Raw genomic sequence first — 18,738 nt, forward strand, 5'->3', positions numbered from 1 at the left:
GGCACCGAAAAATGTTGTGGGCATTCTCAAACCAATGGAAGGAGACAGAACGCGGACAGAAAAATCCTGTTTTAAATATTTATGCGCACTTTTCTGAGAAACTGCTGCAAGGCACTTCACATGGTACGTGTTTTATTGCGACACAAAACAGGAGAGCAACGAAAGACGGTAGACAGCCCCTTTGAGGAGCTTTGCCCCCTCATACGGCATCGCTGCATCACCCGCAGTGACAGGGCCTGCATTGAGGTTGTAGACTGCGGCCTCTGTGATATGACCCGGTGACGACGTGTCGTAGGGTTAATACATATAGAGGCCCTAGAGGGAAAGCTCCCCACAGAGCTAATGCATTAAGACCTTTAACCCCCATGATCGCATGATACCCGAACTTATATTTTGTTTTTACTTTCAGTCAACTGCCATCACTTTCAACGAACACCAGTACGTGCATAAAAGCAGCATATGTACTGGATAATCTGTGGCACCATTCTGTGGGACATGTTTTAGGGGCGAAGCTCCTTATGGCGTGGCTTGTGCATTCCCCGTTGTAGTGTGTAACCTGTGGCACATGCCCGCATACCAGTGGCACATACACACGCTCGGGCACATATCCGCATGTCCACATGTTACGAAAAACGTAGCACGGCATCGTTATTTCGCCAGGGGCGATGCCCCCTGGAGAAAGGCAAGCCTTGGTGGCAGGCGAGAGTTGAGTGAGTCTCTTCTGCGCGTGGCGGTTGCCGCGAACGATTGTCTCGAGCGTGGGTCCCCGACGCGAGGTACCGTGGTCTGCGCGCTGGGGGACCCACATGGTAAGTCAAGTGTTGGCAACGCTGCCTTGGGTATGTTATTGTGTGTTTGTCGTGTTATTGTGTTTGTCATGTTATGAGCGTATGGAAATTGTGTGTTAGGATGTCTTAGCGGGTTGATCACGATTGATGTATTATTCGGCGGACGATATCGTCGTTCTGAAATTAGTTAAATAAATGTGTATGTTTGGCTTGTGCCAACCGCGTCTACTGTGTTCGTTCACTCCAAAAGCGTGGCGTGGTGGCGCTCGCCCGCCAAACTCTAGACCCCACAACGCGAACGGCACGCGTACGGACGGACGGACAGAAGCACAGACAGATTGACAGATGTTTCACCCCACTGATCATCATTCATTCCGTGGATATGCTGTGATATTTTTTTAATACATTGACTCTATGAAGAACTTCACGGTGCAACAGACAAGTCCGGGAAATCGGGCATGTCCAGAATTCAGGGCGTCGACTGTATGTGAATCTGTCGTACAGGACATAAAGGAAAATTAATCGCATTAACAAGGGGAAAAAAAACTGCGGGAGACATTCACGATTGCTCCCACATTCTGGTACGACATAGAAGTTGCGTTTTCCGTCCTTTGTAAGCTAGCTCAGATCTTCCCACTGTTGACCAATGATACGACGGATTCATGCTCAAATGTGTAACACACGTGGCTCGCAAGGTATCTCCCAGCTGCGGCCATAGAGTTTCCTAAAATAACTAGAGGGGACTCTGGCACTGCAATCGTTCAGCGACCATGGGAATGATGGGTAGTACACGGATTTGCCTAGTCTTCGTGAACCGTACATGTGGCTTCGTTTATCGCTGTGTTTCAGTTTTGTTTTGTTGGAAAGAACGAACACTTCTGAACAACGTGACTTGATTTGAAATGGTAAGCCTAAATAATAAGGTAGTAAAGTGCCACCGCTGAACATTTGCTGATTTTTGTTGCTTTACAAAAAAAGCTCGAAGCCATGCGAGCACAAATTAAGTCTAAAGTAAGATTAGACAAATTCGTGTACTACCCATCATTCCCATGCTCGCTGAAGCTTTGTGCATACCTGCCAAGTCTCCCGGATTGGCCGGGAGACTCCCGGATTTGGATCGTTTCTTCTGTTTGTACGGTTGTCATGAAAATCTTCCGGAAATCGATATTGTAGGAGAGACAGACGCTACAATATTTTGTTGCGTGATCCAGCCGCCTTGACAAAACAGCAGCTCAATCCGCTCCAGGCTTTTCGAACCTACCCCATTTCATTATGAATGAGTTTAAGAGGCGTTCATCTAAACGTACAGTAGAATCTCAGTGATGCGAAACGGCGGCAGACGCGAATTCGTAAAATTCCTCAGTGAAACCCCACTGTATCTATTGGGCCTAAATTTGAATGTTCCGAACATATTTCTTAATAGCGGCGGGTAATACGAACTTTAGTACGGAAATCGTCGAACGAAGGCCGAGAGCAGCTTCCTCGAAGCTTCGAAGGTACGCGTGCGACCGGCGCATGCACTGCCTTCTACAGTGTGGGTGATTGTCGTTGCCACAACCGCTGTCGACGAAACCGTGGTCGCTTTTCCACGCGATCATGTATAACTTACAAAGTCCCGAAAGTGTGCGTCCGTCCAACACTCAACCAGTCAAATCTCAAAACAACGCTGCTTTCTGCAAACCCTGCGGACAAAACCGCAGCAGATGCGATCGTATACAGCATAAAACGACTTTGTTTTGAAGGCGCGTGCGCAGTAAAGCGCACGAGGATTGAAAATGGAACTACCATTTGCCGATAGCGATCTACGAGCTGCGAGGGCACGCATTGGTAGACTAAAGGCAGTAAATGCGTAAAAAAAAAAAAAGTCACAGTTTCGCCGCAAGGTCGAAACAATGTATGCAACAGCAGCAACTTGGAATTTCACACTGAGAACGACAAGCAGATTGAAACGCGCAGCGCACTGCTCACGCACAAATGACGCACGAAAACAATACACACAGGACAAGAGCGAACTAACAACATTTACCGTTCCACACGTATCGTGCTGTTTGAACGAAAAAAAAAAAAAAAGCGATGCTCGATACATAATCAAAGGTACTGATGAGTACAGGCTAACAAATGTCTTTGTAACAAGTGTCTTTTCGCAAACAGGGCCTTTGCATAGACCGAAGATATCTTTGTGAGCCCAGCAACTAACGCAATCTTCCAGTGAAAGCCAAAGGCACACGATTCTCCCCACCGAAAGATACGCGCACAAGCATCAACCCCCCCCCCCCCCCCCATCCGCGGGGCAAAGTGCTTGCAGAGATAAGCGCGTGTCGGCGCATTGCGACGAGCTGAGCACCAAGCGCGGGCGGCTTTTTTTTTTTTCCATTTGTAGAGTGTTAATATATATAGATAAGTATACATGTGACGCTACAAAATGGAGACACGTCGTGGTCCAGACGCCATGCGTTTATTCTAATGCACGCGCACTTCTTCTTCGTTGGCTTCTCCTAGAATCACCTTGTTAATGCGTCACACTTCTCCCTCCCCTCGAGAAAGTCTCAGTTCAGAAGGTACAAAATAACGCCGCAGTTTGCTAACATGCACAATGTCGGAGTTTCTACCTAAGGGTAGCACGGAGCAGTTGATCTCATAGTTCACTGTTGAGACCTTGCGTAGAATCTTGTAAGGTCCTTCCATGACGGAACTCAGTTTGCTGTTGTTGGGATGCCATGGTGTCTCGTAAAGGACAATGTCACTGACTTGGAACTCAATCAAAAGAAATTTTATATCATAAATGACTTTGTTTTTATTGTGGTAGGCGATAGAATCGGTAACTGCAGTTTTTCGCGCTTCTTCGACAATTTCTTCTCGTTGTTCTAGTACAGTAGGATAAGATTGAATTCCATACATTAGGAAGGAAGGTGCGTAGCCGGTCACTTCGTGGGGTGTTCTGCTGTATTCGTCAATTACCTCCGGAAGCAGCTTAATCCAAGACTTCTGTGGTTCGTCATTGATCTTGCATTTAAGTCTCGTTACGATAGTCTGGTTTGTCCGCTCGTTCATGCCGTTGCATTGTGGATGATGAGATGAGGTGAATAGTTGGTGTATACGATTATGTTTTAAAAACTGCTTGAATTTTCCTGCAGTAAATCCTGTTCCACGATCTAAAAGAAGCTTCCGTGGCTTTCCAGAAGAAAAAATTGTTTTTATGCATGAAATGTAGGCGTCGCTGTTCTCACTTTTATGAGCAAACGCTCATACGTAGTGAGTCGCATGATCAATAACCAAGTGTATAAACCTTTTTGACGAGCCATATCCAGGAAATCCTCCAATGGTGTCTATTGCAAAGAGGTCGAAGGGCTCTTCAGCTGGAGGCAGTGATTGAAGCGTCCCAAACTTTTTTGTTTTCGTCTTCTTGCATCTCTGGCATGCATCACAATGCCGAATGTAAGTGGAAACATCAGTTACCATATGCGGCCATTAATATTGCGGAGACAGGAGTGATAGCGTCTTCTTCCCTCCGACATGCCCAAAATGTTGATGTGCACAATGCATCCCAAAATGTTGATGTGCATTCTTCAGAATGGTTGGGCATAGTTCATGGGGCACGTATATTTTCCGTAGTCCTTTTCTTTTGTCGATGATGATGTTATTTTCCAATCAATGCGTTCCTTTTGGACGCTCATTGTTGCATAGCTGAAGGTTGTCGTGTGACAGAAGATTAACTATTGCTGCTCTGGAGAGCGCATCTGTTTCGACATTACTTGCGCCCTTTTGATGTTTGATGTTCACATCATACATTGACAGTTTCAAAGACCATCGGAAGAGACGAAAGAAGCCACTGGAAGAGGATCTTTAACATTCTTCAGTCACTGGAGTGCAGAGTGATCTGTTACAACAGTGAATGACTTTCCATGAAGGTAGCAATGCCATTTATCAATGGCATCTAGAATGGCAAGACATTCTCTTTCTGTAATAGCATAGTTCACCTCGGGCTTAAGTAGTTTGCGGGAATAGTAGGCAACAGGATGTTCTTTGCCTTTTTCATCAGGTTGTTTCAGCACTGCACCGATGCCTTCGCCAGATGCGTCACAGCACACAGTACATTGTCTCGAAGGGTCGTATATGCGAAGCACTGGTTCTTCAGTTATCCGCTCCTTCAGTTCACGAAAGGCTTGCTCGCATGCTTCTGTCCACACCCACTTGCTGCCTTTGTGGAGTAGTTTTGTGAGTGGAAGAGCGATATCGCTGAAGTGGGGTATGTACTGACGGTAGGTGTTTACAGTGCCCAGAAAACGCTGGAGATCTTTTTCTCGTTTTGGTGTCGGGAATTTGAGTATGGCAGCCACATTACTTTGCTTAGGTGTCACTGTTCCTTGTCAAATTTTGTGGCCCAGGTATTCAATGCTGCAGCGCGCAAATTTGCACTTTTTTTTTCAGATTTACGTTCTCGGTTTTGAGAGCTTTCAATAGCGCCTAAAGGTGTCGTATATGATCATCAAATGTCTCTGAGTATACGACCACATCGTCAAAGTAATTACTAACATTGGTGAGCTGATGTTTCGCTACTATTGATCTTATGGCCGTTTCAAATGTAGCCGGAGCGTTCTTCAATCCAAACGGCATTACCAACCACTCAAAATGACCATCAGGCGTGACAAATTTAGTTTTCTGAACATCGTCAGGATGCATTTGGACATGCCAGTATCCCGACGTTTTGTCGAACGAAGTGAAAAACTCCGCCTTTCCCAAGTGGTCAAGAATATCATCTATACGTGGAATTGGTTGAAAGTCGGGTTCCGTTATGGTATTGAGTTTCCGGTAGTAAATACATAGACGAATGCGTTCTTCACCTTTCTTTTCTGCGAAAATGACAGCTGCAACGTAGGGCGATAATGAAGGCCTCACAACATCTTGCTTGAGGAGAGCGTCAACTTGTTTGTTGATCTCCACTTTGCCTGCCTGTGAATATCGGTATGGTGCTTGACGAATAGGGACAGCATTGGTAAGTGCGATCCTATGTTTCTCAGTAGTGATGCACCCAATATCTGTCTTGAGATTTCGAAAATATCTCGTCATACTTGCTTAAAAGAGAGTTGAGCGCCGCAGACTCATGCTCTGATAAGCTTTCTGAATTCAGGGTTCGCATCAGCGGAGCTTGAATGGTTTTTTTTTTTCATTGTGATGCGGAAGGTTCATATTCTCACGTGCTTTTGTCACTGACTTGCTTTCCAGATTTACAGAGAGATTGAAGTACGAAGCGCTGTCTAGGCCAAGAATTTATCGCGTTCTCATGCCTTGCAGCACATATGCATAAACTTTCTTTGTGACGTTCCCAATTTGTAACTGAATGTTTACGCGACCCAAAGTTCAAATGCTTGATGCAACTTGCTGGACCATGATGTTGGAGTCTCTCATCAAATGAAGTTTTAGCTGTTTGTACACATCTTCGCTGATACAAGTAATTGTTGCTTCTGTATCGAGAATTGCATTTATGGCTTTCCGTTGATGAGAGCACTTAAGTGTATTAATAAAGTTCTGGGTCGCCCTCCTCGTTTCCCCGTTCAGTATGAATAGCGGACACATTGCCGCGGCGCGGACATTCGTTGTGCCAGTGAAACTGTCGTGGGAAACCAGCAGCTGAGCAGTATCTACATTCGTTTTGCGGGGCACGCGGTTGAGGAGTTATTGTTGGCTGCTGCGGTCTGCTAAAGAGATGTAGAGCTCTTGATCCGATACTAGCGTTACGAGTAAAGGGAACTCTTCTCACCCGTTTTAAAGATGTCTCGACCCGTTGAGCAGCGGTGAGCCACTCTAATGACGAGTTGAAAGACAGTCCGGCAAGCGCTAGTTTCACATCAGGAGGAACATCATCAGTCATGCCAGAAATGATGGGGCACTCTTTCAGGTCAGCCAAGGAACCCTGTCGCTTTTTCTCGTCGTAGTAGTCCTTGATGGTCTGCCCTCCTTTCAGTCGGTAGTGAATGAAGAGACGGAAGGCATCTCCGTCAGTCGTAGCAAAGCAGGCTTGCATGTTGTGCTTGATATCATTCCAAGTCGTCTCGCCGTTGCCGAAAATCTCTGTCAGGTACCACTTGAACGCTTCCCCTTCAATGTATTCACTGAAGTGACTGACCCGATCGCGGTGAGTCTATGACGCCTCGGCTGCCTTCATGTCGAAAATAAGAAGCCACTTTTCGATGGGGACGTGTTCTGGCGTTCCCTTGAACTTCTGTATGTTGAGCGGAGGCTTTGGCCTAGCCATGGCACGTTGATGAGGTCGATCCTGTTGACTTGTGTGATGCTTCAAAATGGAGACACGTCGTGGTCCAGATGCCATACGTTTATTCTAATGCACGCGCACTTCGTCTTCATCGGCTTCTCCTAGAATCACCTTGTTAATGCGACACATACATATACGGTGAATGACGGCGGTGGTGGCGACAGCAAAACACCAGCCTAGACTGTCAATAACAAAGGGGCCAGACGCGTTTTGGCGTTCCTGAAAAAGAATCTAGTAGGGAGCAAAGCTTTGACACGCGCTTTTGCGGCAGCCAACTGCGCCGTCCCGTCCGTTCATGTGTGTCCTAGATACACGAGCTGTTTTGAAAGAAATTAATTCTGCTTGTTGTGTTGATCCTTTGAGACTCTCACCTTGGTGGGAAACCCTACCTTCGTGTGTTCAGCCACTCCAAGCTGACCGCAACGCCGTTGTTTGCACTTGTGATTGAGACTCCCTAATCCCTCTTGTTTTTCGCGATGTTTTTTTGTTTGTTTGTCCTTGGGGTTTTTTTTTGGTGCCGAAAAAAATAGTAGCAAATAATTCAGCAGCTTCCCCTCCCCCCGCTGCTGAAATCTCCCGGATTCAGAATCCTTGTACTTGTTTGTACCAGAATCCAGGTATTGTTTGTGCATAGACGCTAGTGGCAGAGTTCCCTCTAGAGTATACTTAGGAAACTCTATGGATGCGGTATAGAGTACATCGGCCAGATGGGCCGATGCCTCATTGTAAGAGTACAGGAGCACTTCTTCGATATGAGCAGCAAATCCGGTGGACATCTTGCCCGTCACTGCCGCAAGTGTAAATGCACAGCACATTTGTATCGTGCCACGCTATGCAGAGTGCAAAAAACGGAAGGAGAAGTAGTAGTAGAGGCCACATTAGGAAATCGGGCATCAACTGCATAAGTGGTTTGTACATATCTGACAAAGAAATGCAGTTGCTGTTCGGTCATTGGTCATTGTGTGTTCGAGTAGTTATCATGAGCGCATGTGTAACAACTTTGTCTTTGTGCTTATCCGATAAATTCAGTTGGAAGTCTGTGTCTTTTGTGTCCGTGCTGCAAGTGCTCATTGTCAATAACTCTTTGATGCTCTATTTGTATCAACTGGGGCCTAAGAAAGAGCACAATGTAGCTTTGGATGAACCAAATCACCTGCATAAAAAGTTTTCCTTCCTTTAACTTGATATGTGCTGTTGCGTATGGTCACTTTGCTGAAGGCTTTACCGCGTTTGAAATTCCTGTGAGCCACGGAGAAAGTATTGCTCAAGGCACTACCACGTTTGAAATTCCTGTGAGCCAGGAGAAAGTATAGTTTTGTTTGCTCAAAACTGATATAACCAAATATGATTTACACTCTATTTCTAGCCTGGGATTTCATTCTACTTATGCCGAAACAGAGCATGAATGACTAATAGGTACAGCTTATTTATGATTAAAATTGAACCCCCTTTATCAGATGCACTGATGTAAGAGAACCCAGTGTGCCAGTGAGAGTTGATAAGATAGTGCATATGTAGTTACCCTACTTATATACGCGTCTCTGATAAAGAGTGCAGTTATGATGACATGCATAGATGAACGTATCGTGACACTATTCTTATTGCGATAGACTGTTCAGTGCCTTGAAATAACATACTCATATGATACATTTTTACTGAGAATTCTTCATTGGTGGCATCTAAAAAGGTCAATTACTCGTAGTTCAGGGGATGTCCTTTTTTCTTCTCCTCTCAACAACAGCGCCGTGTGTATGTGTTTCTTCTCTAAAAGTTCCGTCTTTTTTTGCACTGATAAATTTGTCAAAATCACTGTGTCTCGCCCCAAAGGCTAGCCTATGTGTGCCCCCCTGTGTAAAGTACTTCTACTATAAGGATGCCTGTCTATTTTGCAGCTGGCACACCCCATTCTGGAGTGCCTGCAATGCACTGACCGCCAGTGGGTGGTGCAGCTGCTGTCGGCATTCAACTGTGGATCCCTGGCACAGTACGAGACCCTCAGGCCCTCCTGGTCCCGTCAGGTACACCTCCTCACAGTCACATGCCATTTGCAAACTTTCATAATGATCGACACAACTGCTTGGTGATCAATCCATCTTCTTACTGCTTCACAAATATCTTACCTGCCCTCGCAAACTAATATCACAAACACCTATGGCTGCATACAAAACTTTCAGATTTCTGAAAAGGACGTACTACTTGTTAAATTAATTCTAGTTACCGTGCCTTTTACATTGTTCTTCTAACTGCCTTTCTTGTCACCGATGGGAAATTTTACATTAAGGGGGAGGCTACCTTTGAAGGGCAGCTTTTTCGTTTGGTGAGATATCCTAATGAAAATTTCACGGTACAGCTAATAGCAAAACCATTTGACTAATCGCAAAATTTTATGCATTCATGTTCACTGGTTCCCAAGTTACAATCATCAGTGATTCCATTCCTGCGCCAAATGCGCCAAACTGATACAAACGAGAATGCTTGCGCAATTCTGATAAAAATCTCGAAAATTGCGCCAAAATGCGTCGAATGGCTCTCGCGGGCCTTGGTGGTGTCAGCCAGCGCCGCCACCACAACCTACAACGGGGTCTGAGGGTACGCATTCCTCCATGGCAACGATAAAACTATGAGAAGTGCAGCGGAGGACATCTAGCGGCAACATGCACAGTACGGATTGAGTGATAGCGAAGATAGTGCTGCTGTAACTCCGGAAGTGAAGTGGGCTGTGCACTGGGGAATTGAATGCTGCTGCCTCGGCTCGCCAACACCAACGACTGTTGGACGACTCTTCATTACTACTACGTGCTTGTGTCGTCAGCGGTGGGATATGATACGATGAAGAAAGGTAAGTAAGTTTCTGTTATTGACATTTTCTCTTAAGTGTGGCATGTGAGCGTGGCGAAGTTGGTACTGCTTGAACCGCAGTGCGCAAAAAGCACCGTCTATTTGCGAGCTAAAAACGGTAAAGCCTTTTTCGCTTTCAGATTTTGATCCGGATCTTATCTGTGAAAAGGTGCAATTGTATGGCACAGATATTCCTAAATTAATGCTCTAGCGACTGCCGCTAATATTTTTGCGGCCGTCATTAACACTAAAAGGCCGGTTTCATGGGAAAAGGCTGCTTTCGTGGAAGTGACGCATTTATGTTCTAATTGTATTCAGAAGCATTGAGCAGCAATGCGATATGCCCGATGACACGCGTAGTTGCATTCTAGGCTTGCATGACTGACCTTGAGCAGGCAGGTTCGCGTAAGGATAAACATTTTGTAGCAAGTCTATCTGTGGAGTTGCGCATCATTGTTGCGCAGAGCAGAGATAGCACGCGCTCACGCTGTGCTCGTGGTGACGGCAACTTCGCCCGCATGTGGCAATTGTCGCTATAGTTTCACCTTCTCCGCGCCGTGATAATGCGCCGACAAGCCGGCCGTCTGTGCTTGATAAATGCTGTTAGATTTTGGCTGGCTGACACGTGGGGGGCCTGTACTGTTGTTACATGATTGGCTCGTGCCGGACCTAGATTTGAGCATGGTGCGAATGACAGGGCCTTAATTTTTTAAGTGAGCATTTCTCGTTTCGCCGTCGGATTTGTGTTTTAATCTTCCATATTTTCTCTCTTTTCCACAGCTCGGACTACCAGCTTTAATCCACCGGTGCTGGAAGATGTTGACAGCAATGGGGACAGCATAGAGACATGGTGCCGAGGTGGTCCACAAAGTTGGGAAGCAAAATGTATCATTTCGTGCGCACAGCATGGCACATTAGCTGTCAGGAGACATGCTTCTTCGAAAATGCACCTGAAGTCAAGGATGAAGTTCTGTGATGCAGAAGGAAAGTTTGTGAAGCCAAAAGTGGCCCAACCAACTTTGACTTTCTCTGGAGGAGCAGCAACCCCTACCCTAAGCGACAGTGTGACCCAGGCGGAGGCTTTGTTCGCTATGTCCATAACTGTGAAAGGAGTGCCATTTTCATTTGGAGATACTGCATCCAGGATGTTCCCTGTGATGTTTTCAGATTCCAAAATTGCTGAAAAGTTCTCTTGCGGCAGGACTAAAGCGTCCTACATCATCTCTGATGGACTGGGTCCGCTGTTCAGAAAAAAAGTGATAGAGGAGCTTTGCTGGCCAGATGTGTACTATTCGATTGAAGTTGATGAAACGCCCAAAGCAGACCAACATGTTCAACAACTGGACATCCTTGTGCGATATTTCTCTAAAACACAACAAAAAGTTGTTTTTCAACACCTATAGTCATTTAACCTTGGTCATGCAACAGCAAGTATCTTGTTGGACTGCATTGAAAAAGGCCTGACAGAGCTACCAAAGGAGAAGCTGCTGTGCTTCTTCAGTGATGGCCCAAACACCATGAAAAGGGTGAAGAAGAAACTGAGGGAGATGCTCAACCGCAACCTTCTAGACATCGGAAGTGTAATCTTCACAAAGTACATAATGCATTTGGCACTGGACTGAATTCATTTGGATATGATGTGGAGCTGCTAGTGATGGACATTTATTACTCTTTTAAGCATGCTGTTCACTCATCACAGCTTTCAGAGAAACAGAAAGGCCTTGGGATCCCCGAGCACGTCTTTCTTTGGCATGTCAGTCGCAGGTGGCTTACATTTCAGTCTAGCCTTAAAAGAGTGTTCCAGCAGTTCGAAGTGTTGAAAGCGTTTTTTCAAACTGAAGCCGGCGCCAGACCAACAAGCGCTGTACTGCAGAAACGACTAGCATCTGCACTTTCAGATAAGACGATTTTCACCAAGATGCTGTTCTTACGCAACTCTGCAGAGCTCTTCTCTGAATTTCAAACCGTTTTCCAAAAAGAAGAGCCCCTTGTTCACATTGTACACTCGGAGTGTATTGGGCTAGTAAAAAAAGCTGCTGAGCCGCTTTATGAGGCATGAGGCCTACTGCAACTTGTCTGGCCGTGAGTTGAAACAACTTGATGTCGGGTCACCAGAAGGGCTGAAGCAAGTTCTGGAAATCGGATCCGACACTGAAAAAGAAATACGTAACTGGGATCTCCAAGAGAAGAAGAGCTTCAGGACAAGTGCACAGGCATTTTACATTTCTACTGCGAGACACCTAATCAAGCGGCTTCCTCCGGATAACAAACTGCTCTACCACTTGCGCTTTTTCGATCCTAGATACTCTTCACCTGTGGAAGAGACAGTTCAGTCTATCAAGTACGTGGCTGCAAGCGTGCCCCACATGATAAAGGGTGAGCAGGTGACATCACTTGTAGACCAGTGGCATTGCCTTCACAGCCAGCCTATAAGTGCAGGTGCTCATCTCCCTGCCCCCAGCATCGATGGCTATCGGGCTTCACTGTTAGCTTCAGGAAAGTACCCTCTCGTGTCAGTCTTTGTACGAGCCATGTTGTCCCTTCCACATGGAAACGCCGACTGCGAACGTGGGTTTAGCGAGAATAAGCGCATCGTGGACAGTCGAGCTAATTTAGGCATTGTGGCTCTGAACGGCATTTGGCATGTCAGGAGCTATGTGAAGCGCTTTGACAGTGACCCTTTAAAAGTGCTAGTTACGAGGGACCTCGTTAATTCTGTGAAGCATTCGCACAAGACGTATACGGAACGTCTTCAACGGGAGGCCAATGACATGGAAAGTCAAAAAAGAAAGGCACCTGTGGCCAGCAGTTCACTTCATGAGAAAAGGGCCAAGCTCGACGAAGAAAAACATTGTGTAGAAAGGCGTCTAGAGTCGTCAAAAGCAATGCTCCAGCGTGCACAAGGACTGATCAAGAAAGGCCTCGCTGGCAATGATATGGAAGAAATTGAAAGTGGCCAAGTGCTCCTAGCTGAGGCAAATACAAACCTCACTCAAAACATGCAAATGCTGGCAAGCATAAATGAAAAACTTCAAAATATGTGAAACAAATGTCTGACTTCATGAGTACATGTATGTTCTTCATTCATATGCATTTCTCGCCGTATTGGACAACCTTGAAAACTGATACCGGTTGCTCCAAACTGCTCCAAAATTGACTTTTTGGTGCTCTAAAATGCTCCAAATTCTAGTTTCTTGTGCTTCAAAAATTGCTCCAAATTGTGGTTCCTAAGTGGCATCACTGAATCATTTATCAGCGTAGTCCACATGGGTTTCTTAGTCAGGCTTTGATGAATTTGTTGAATGTGCTAGCCCTGTGAAATTCACTAGGATGATTCCTGGGTGGGTGTTCTACACTTTTTAATATTTTCCGTGCTGAAAATTTTAAGTGTGAATATACTTTATCAGCCACCCCAAATCATCCACCGCCGTCGGCGGCGTCCGCAGTCTTCTCTCCATCTTTAAAAGAAAGAGGACTTGGCGGGCCGCAGCGCGACGCTCTACCGAATAAGCCACGGACGCGACGCTGATATCGGTGTCGCTCCTCCGCTCTCCTCGCTCGCTGCAGCTGCGTGCGCACCCCTCTCTCTCGTGCGCCCGCCTTCTCTCTCAGTCTCCCGTCGAGAGCGGGTCGTGCGATGGATGTCCCGGAGGCAACGCTATCATCTGGATATAAGGCGCGTTACTGACGCGGATATATATATATATATAGAGAGAGAGAGAGAGAGAGAGAAGAATGCGGACGCCGCCGACGGCGGTGGATGGTTTGGGGTCGCTTATAAAGTGTATTCACACTTAATTAATATATGTATATATATATATATATATATATACTGGTTTTTTTAGCATAACTCTGGATTTAGTGTCTTTCATTTGGCTTTTATCAATGAAATTTTAAACAAAATTATCACAAATTACCAATACAGTTGAGCCCACATATAACGGCCCCACTTAAAACGACCTCTCGCTTAAGGGGAGATGCTACTCGAAGATACTTGTTTTTAGTATTCACCCTATAGCAATGGAACTTGAGCTGTTTATGGAACTTTTTATGCAGATTTTCAATATATAATTAGTTTTCTTGCAAGTTGCTCACTTTTAGCTCTGCGAAATGACAAAGTGAAAACCTTAACCCTTTTGCCCCCCCTCTTTTCATCCCTAAACTTTCGTAATTTTTTACTATTCATAGTTCATAATGTTTGAAATAAAGTGTAGAATGCAAATAACTAATTAGGAAGCATATACAAAATATGTACTAGGCGTGAAAAATAAAAGACGTGAAAAGTCCATATTTCACCTACCCTAGTGAAGGTTTATATAGAATTTTTTTTATTATACAATAAAATATTAAAATTTAAACCAGATAATTGCATTTGCCATACTTTGGAAAAATTGGGCAAAATTTCATGCAGATCCGAGCACTAGAAGTGCCCGAAAAAGGAGGGGCACATTGAAAAAAAAAACAGCAAAATTTGTGTTTTGAGAAAAACGAGTTTTTAAGTTAAAATTGAGTTTTTATTTATGAAAGATATTATTAAACCTGATGAAATTTGCACACCAAAAAGAACAATTCTTGTAGTGACCACTGAGGCTAAAATACGCCAGCCCCATGAGTTTGTCCCTCTCGGCTTTTTCGACCTGACTCCTCACAGACATTTCGCTCACAGACAGGGCCATGAAACCCTTTGCAAACTTCTGCTCCATCTGGCAGAGCCTTGTGCCAACTGCTAGCAAGGAAGAAGTTCAACAGGACTGCGAAATCCAAACTAAGTCCAGTGACATGCCATTTTGCGGCCATGTTTGTGCCACATACCGTCGTACATAATGGCAATGTCGTCCCTGCTAAGTGCTCTCACTGCAAGCTCTTTCCACCTCGCAAGATTGGTGCTGACGTCATCCATTGCCGCATCACGAACTTTCCGGCTGACGTGTGTGAATGACTTTTGATGCATTGGTTTTTGCAAGCCAACAACTGCCGCAAATCGGACCAGCTGCTTGTAGCCTATTCCTACAGAGTGCGCGGCACAATGGCTTTCACTTGCGAGCAATGCTTTTTTCATTCATAACGGTGATAATTACTCGAGAAAAGCATTGTTCAGCTACGCTGCTCGACAAGACATGGACCCCGCAAATAGGCTTCATAGCACATACAGGCGTGCAGCGGCCAGTGGCGATCCCTGATCTGTACCACGTGATAAACCTGTCGCGGCGCTCAAAAAACGCGCGGAAGCGTGCTTCTTTTTTTATTATTATTTTTTGCACCGCATCAGTGAGGGAGACTGTTGTTACTTGAAGAGTGAGGCTCGACTCTTCAGCTAATGGGTCCCGCTGCGGTGGTATAGTGGATAAGGTACTCGGCTACTGATACGCAAGGCGTGGGATGAAATCCCGGCTGCGGCGGCTGCATTTCCAATGGAGGCAGAAATGTTGTAGGCCCGTGTGCTCAGATTTGGGTGCTCGTTGAAGAAGTTTAGGTGATCGAAATTTCCGGAGCCCTCCACTACGGCGTCTCTCATAATCATATGGTGGTTTTGGCCCGCTAAACTCCACAAATCAATCTTCGGCTAATGCGTTCAACAATATGGAGTGGCGGCACATTATCGACGGCAAGGTGCTTGAAGGCTGCACACTGTGGACCTTTCAAGAGGCACCTTGTGCGCTTTAGATGCAATTTTAAAGCATATCCAGTTAACTCTCGACCTGTATTTTTTTTTTTTTCATAACAGTAGAGGTACTAATCTTATCAAAACAGGCAAAAATAAAAAATCGGTAGTTTTGAAAAAAACTCACGTTTTTCGACCCGCGTCTCCCCTAAAATGAACTACATCAGCGTGACCGTGGAAATATACATTGGTTCAATGGCACAAAATCACACTTACAACGAACGTATCTGAGCACCGCTGATCCATTACAGTGAATGGAGTCAGTGCTCTGCTGACTTCCCGGGAAACCACTTTCGACCACGGATCAGGAATCGGCGAGGTGCCCATACATTCTTATTGTTGAGGGGAGATGCAAGTCGAAAAACTGAGATTTTTTTTCGAGAAAGGCGATTTTGTGTTTCCTCGTGTTTTGTAATCCTCCAAGCCTTCTCCTTAATATATTAAAAAAATATATAAAAAATTACGAGGCAGTGTGCGTGGCTCTGCCCTGTCGTAGACGCATCGATAAAGAAGAAGCGGATTCGGCGCACGAGATTCTAGCAGCCCAGAGGTGTCACACCTACCTGTAAATATTGCAAATACACTCCTTTCTCTCTTCCGTGTATTTGTAATCCCTGTAACGAATTGGTGGACATGCTGGGTAACGAAGCGCCATACAACGAAGCTCCGCAGTGGTCGTCAAATCGGAGTTGCTGCGATGGAACACGGGACTAATCCCACGGCCACCTCTCCATCGGCCTCGGCGATGCCTGCACCATCCACGGCAACGCCTCCACCTGCCCCACCCTCACCCAAGTACGTGCTGACGCATCCGAAACATGCAGGAACGTTCTGCCGTACGGACGAAGTTGATGTTGATGACTGGGTAGCTGACTACGAACGTACCAGTGCGCTCAACCGGTATGACCCGACTGTCATGCTGGTCAACGGGCTGTTTTACCTGAAAGGCAAGGCCAATGTCTGGTTTAAAAACCATGAGGAGGAGATCGGTAGTTGGAACACGTTCAAGGAGAAGCTTCGCGACTTATTTGGGAAGCCCATCGTTCGAAAGGCGGCTGCAAAGAAGGAGTTGTTTATACGTGCTCAGACGTCCACAGAGCCGTATATCTCCTATTTACAGGACGTGCTGGCTCTATGTCGTAAAGTCAACAACGACATGTCGGAGTCGGATAAGGTTGGCCACATCCTCAAGGGGATAGCAGACGATGCGTTCAACCTGCTAATGTGCCGGAACTGCGCTACCGTCGAGGAAATTATACAGGAATGCCGGCGTTTTGAACAGGTCAAAAGCAGGCGTATTTAAAGATCTTTCACTCGACTGCCGAACACCGCTGCGATGTCCTCCTGCGAAGATGGACTGACCTCTTATTGGCAGTCTTCACCGGCGTCTGAAATTTCGCGAATCGTCTGGTGGGAAATCGAAGCAACTACACGTGCTCTTCTCAGCAACGGCCACAACGATTCCCGAATACCTCAGGTTTGCTTGGTACAGTCGATTGTGCGGGAAGACCTCAGCAATTTGGGCTTCGATGTCGGCGCCGCTGCTCAGTCTCGACCAATTGGCTTCCGTTCAAGGTCGCCGCCTCGCCCCAGGTCACCGCCCCAGGAGCGGTCTTTTCCACGCTATCGCAATCCGGCCGAATGACGAACGGTGGATGATCGGCCGATCTTTATAACTGCTGCCGCTTAGGGCACGTCGCACGGTATTGCCGCAACTATTGGGCTTTGTCTTGAACACAGTATAACACTGCTCGCCGCGCCGACACCTACCGTCTTTTTCAGCCTCCTGCGCCGATGCCCGACAGCTACCGCCGCCTTCCACCCTTCGATGCCCCTAATACGCAGCACAGCTGCTCACCGTCGTCTCGACGTCATCAGTCTCGTTCGCCGCCTGGACGTCGCCCGTCCTCCTCTACGACGACGCCCAACCTCTCCTCTCAATTCTCCTCAGGGAAACTACGCTGCACAGATCTTAGAGGTGAAGATGCATCCTCGATACCGACCTCAAATCCTCTCCTTGTACTGCCGACACGGCGAAATTTGATCGACGTAGATATTGACAGCCTGACTGTTTCTGCACTTATTGACTCCGGGGCTCATATTTCTGTGATGAGTGCCCCACTTCGTTGCCGCCTGAAGAAAGTTCTCACACCGGCTGCTTCTGGTATTATTCGTGTCGCCGACGGAAGAAATCTTGCCGTCACAGGAATGTGCACAGCACGCATCACAATCGCCGACCACCCCACGTCTTTTTCTTTTTGCGGTTATTGAGTAGTGCCCCAATGACCTGATTCTTGGATTGGATTTTTTGTCCACTCATGCCACTCTCATCGACTGTGCAACCGGCGTTCTCCAACTTGAACTGCCTCGACTTGGGGCTGTGCCGTCCTCCCCGTCACACCACTTGCGCGCTGTTGATTATGTTCGGCTGTCACCGCAAGCCACCACGTTTGTGGCCTTAACGATATCACCAGCTCTTCCTGACGGTGACTACATAGTGTCTCCATTAGTGGATGTGCTCTTGGCGTGAAGTGTTGCTGTGCCGCATATCATCGTGACTATCGTGGACAACTACGTTCAGCTTCCGCTTCTCAACTTCAGTAGTTCGACCGAAGTTCTCCCGCAAGCCATATCGTTAGGTCATGTTTCCCCACTTGATGCATGTAACATTGTGGCATTAGACCCTGAAGACTGCTTGTCCCCTATTGCAGTCAGCAGAGCAAACGCACCTACTGATGAAATCGCGATGATGATTGCCCCTGATCTTCTGCCCTGTCAGGCTGCGCAACTCCACCACGTTCTGACCACCTACCAAGATATTTTCGACGTCGATGACCGCCCTTTGGGTCAAACGTCCGTCGTGCGTCATCAAATACATACCAGCGATGCTAGTCCTGTTAGACGACGACCATATCGTGTTTCCCAGTCCGAACGCCAGGTCATACAACGAGAAGTCGAGAAGATGCTCTCCAAAAAAGTCATAGAGGCCTCTTCAAGTTCATGGACGTCACCTGTTGTTTTAGTCAAAAAGAAGGATGGCAGTTGGAGATTTTGCATTGACTACCATGTCTTGAACAAGATAACCCGCAAAGACGTATATCCGCTGCCACGAATCTACGACCCCCTTGACTGCCTTCATGGCGCGCGATACTTCTCATCTATAGATCTGCGTTTGGGCT

General features: G+C 46.4%; 1 protein-coding gene across 2 annotated transcripts in view; it reads left to right on the top strand.

The window, feature by feature from the left end:
• Positions 1-18,738, top strand: part of Rpn9 (regulatory particle non-ATPase 9) — a 224,197-nt gene that overhangs the window by 150,194 nt on the left and 55,265 nt on the right. For both annotated transcript variants that reach the window (XM_037418097.2, XM_037418096.2), the window contains exon 9: positions 8,952-9,077. In XM_037418097.2, the coding sequence (XP_037273994.1) occupies positions 8,952-9,077 (126 nt within the window). The remainder of the gene's footprint in view (positions 1-8,951; positions 9,078-18,738) is intronic.

This window comes from Rhipicephalus microplus, unplaced genomic scaffold, assembly GCF_043290135.1.
Source record: "Rhipicephalus microplus isolate Deutch F79 unplaced genomic scaffold, USDA_Rmic scaffold_12, whole genome shotgun sequence".
Classification (NCBI taxonomy): domain Eukaryota; kingdom Metazoa; phylum Arthropoda; class Arachnida; order Ixodida; family Ixodidae; genus Rhipicephalus; species Rhipicephalus microplus.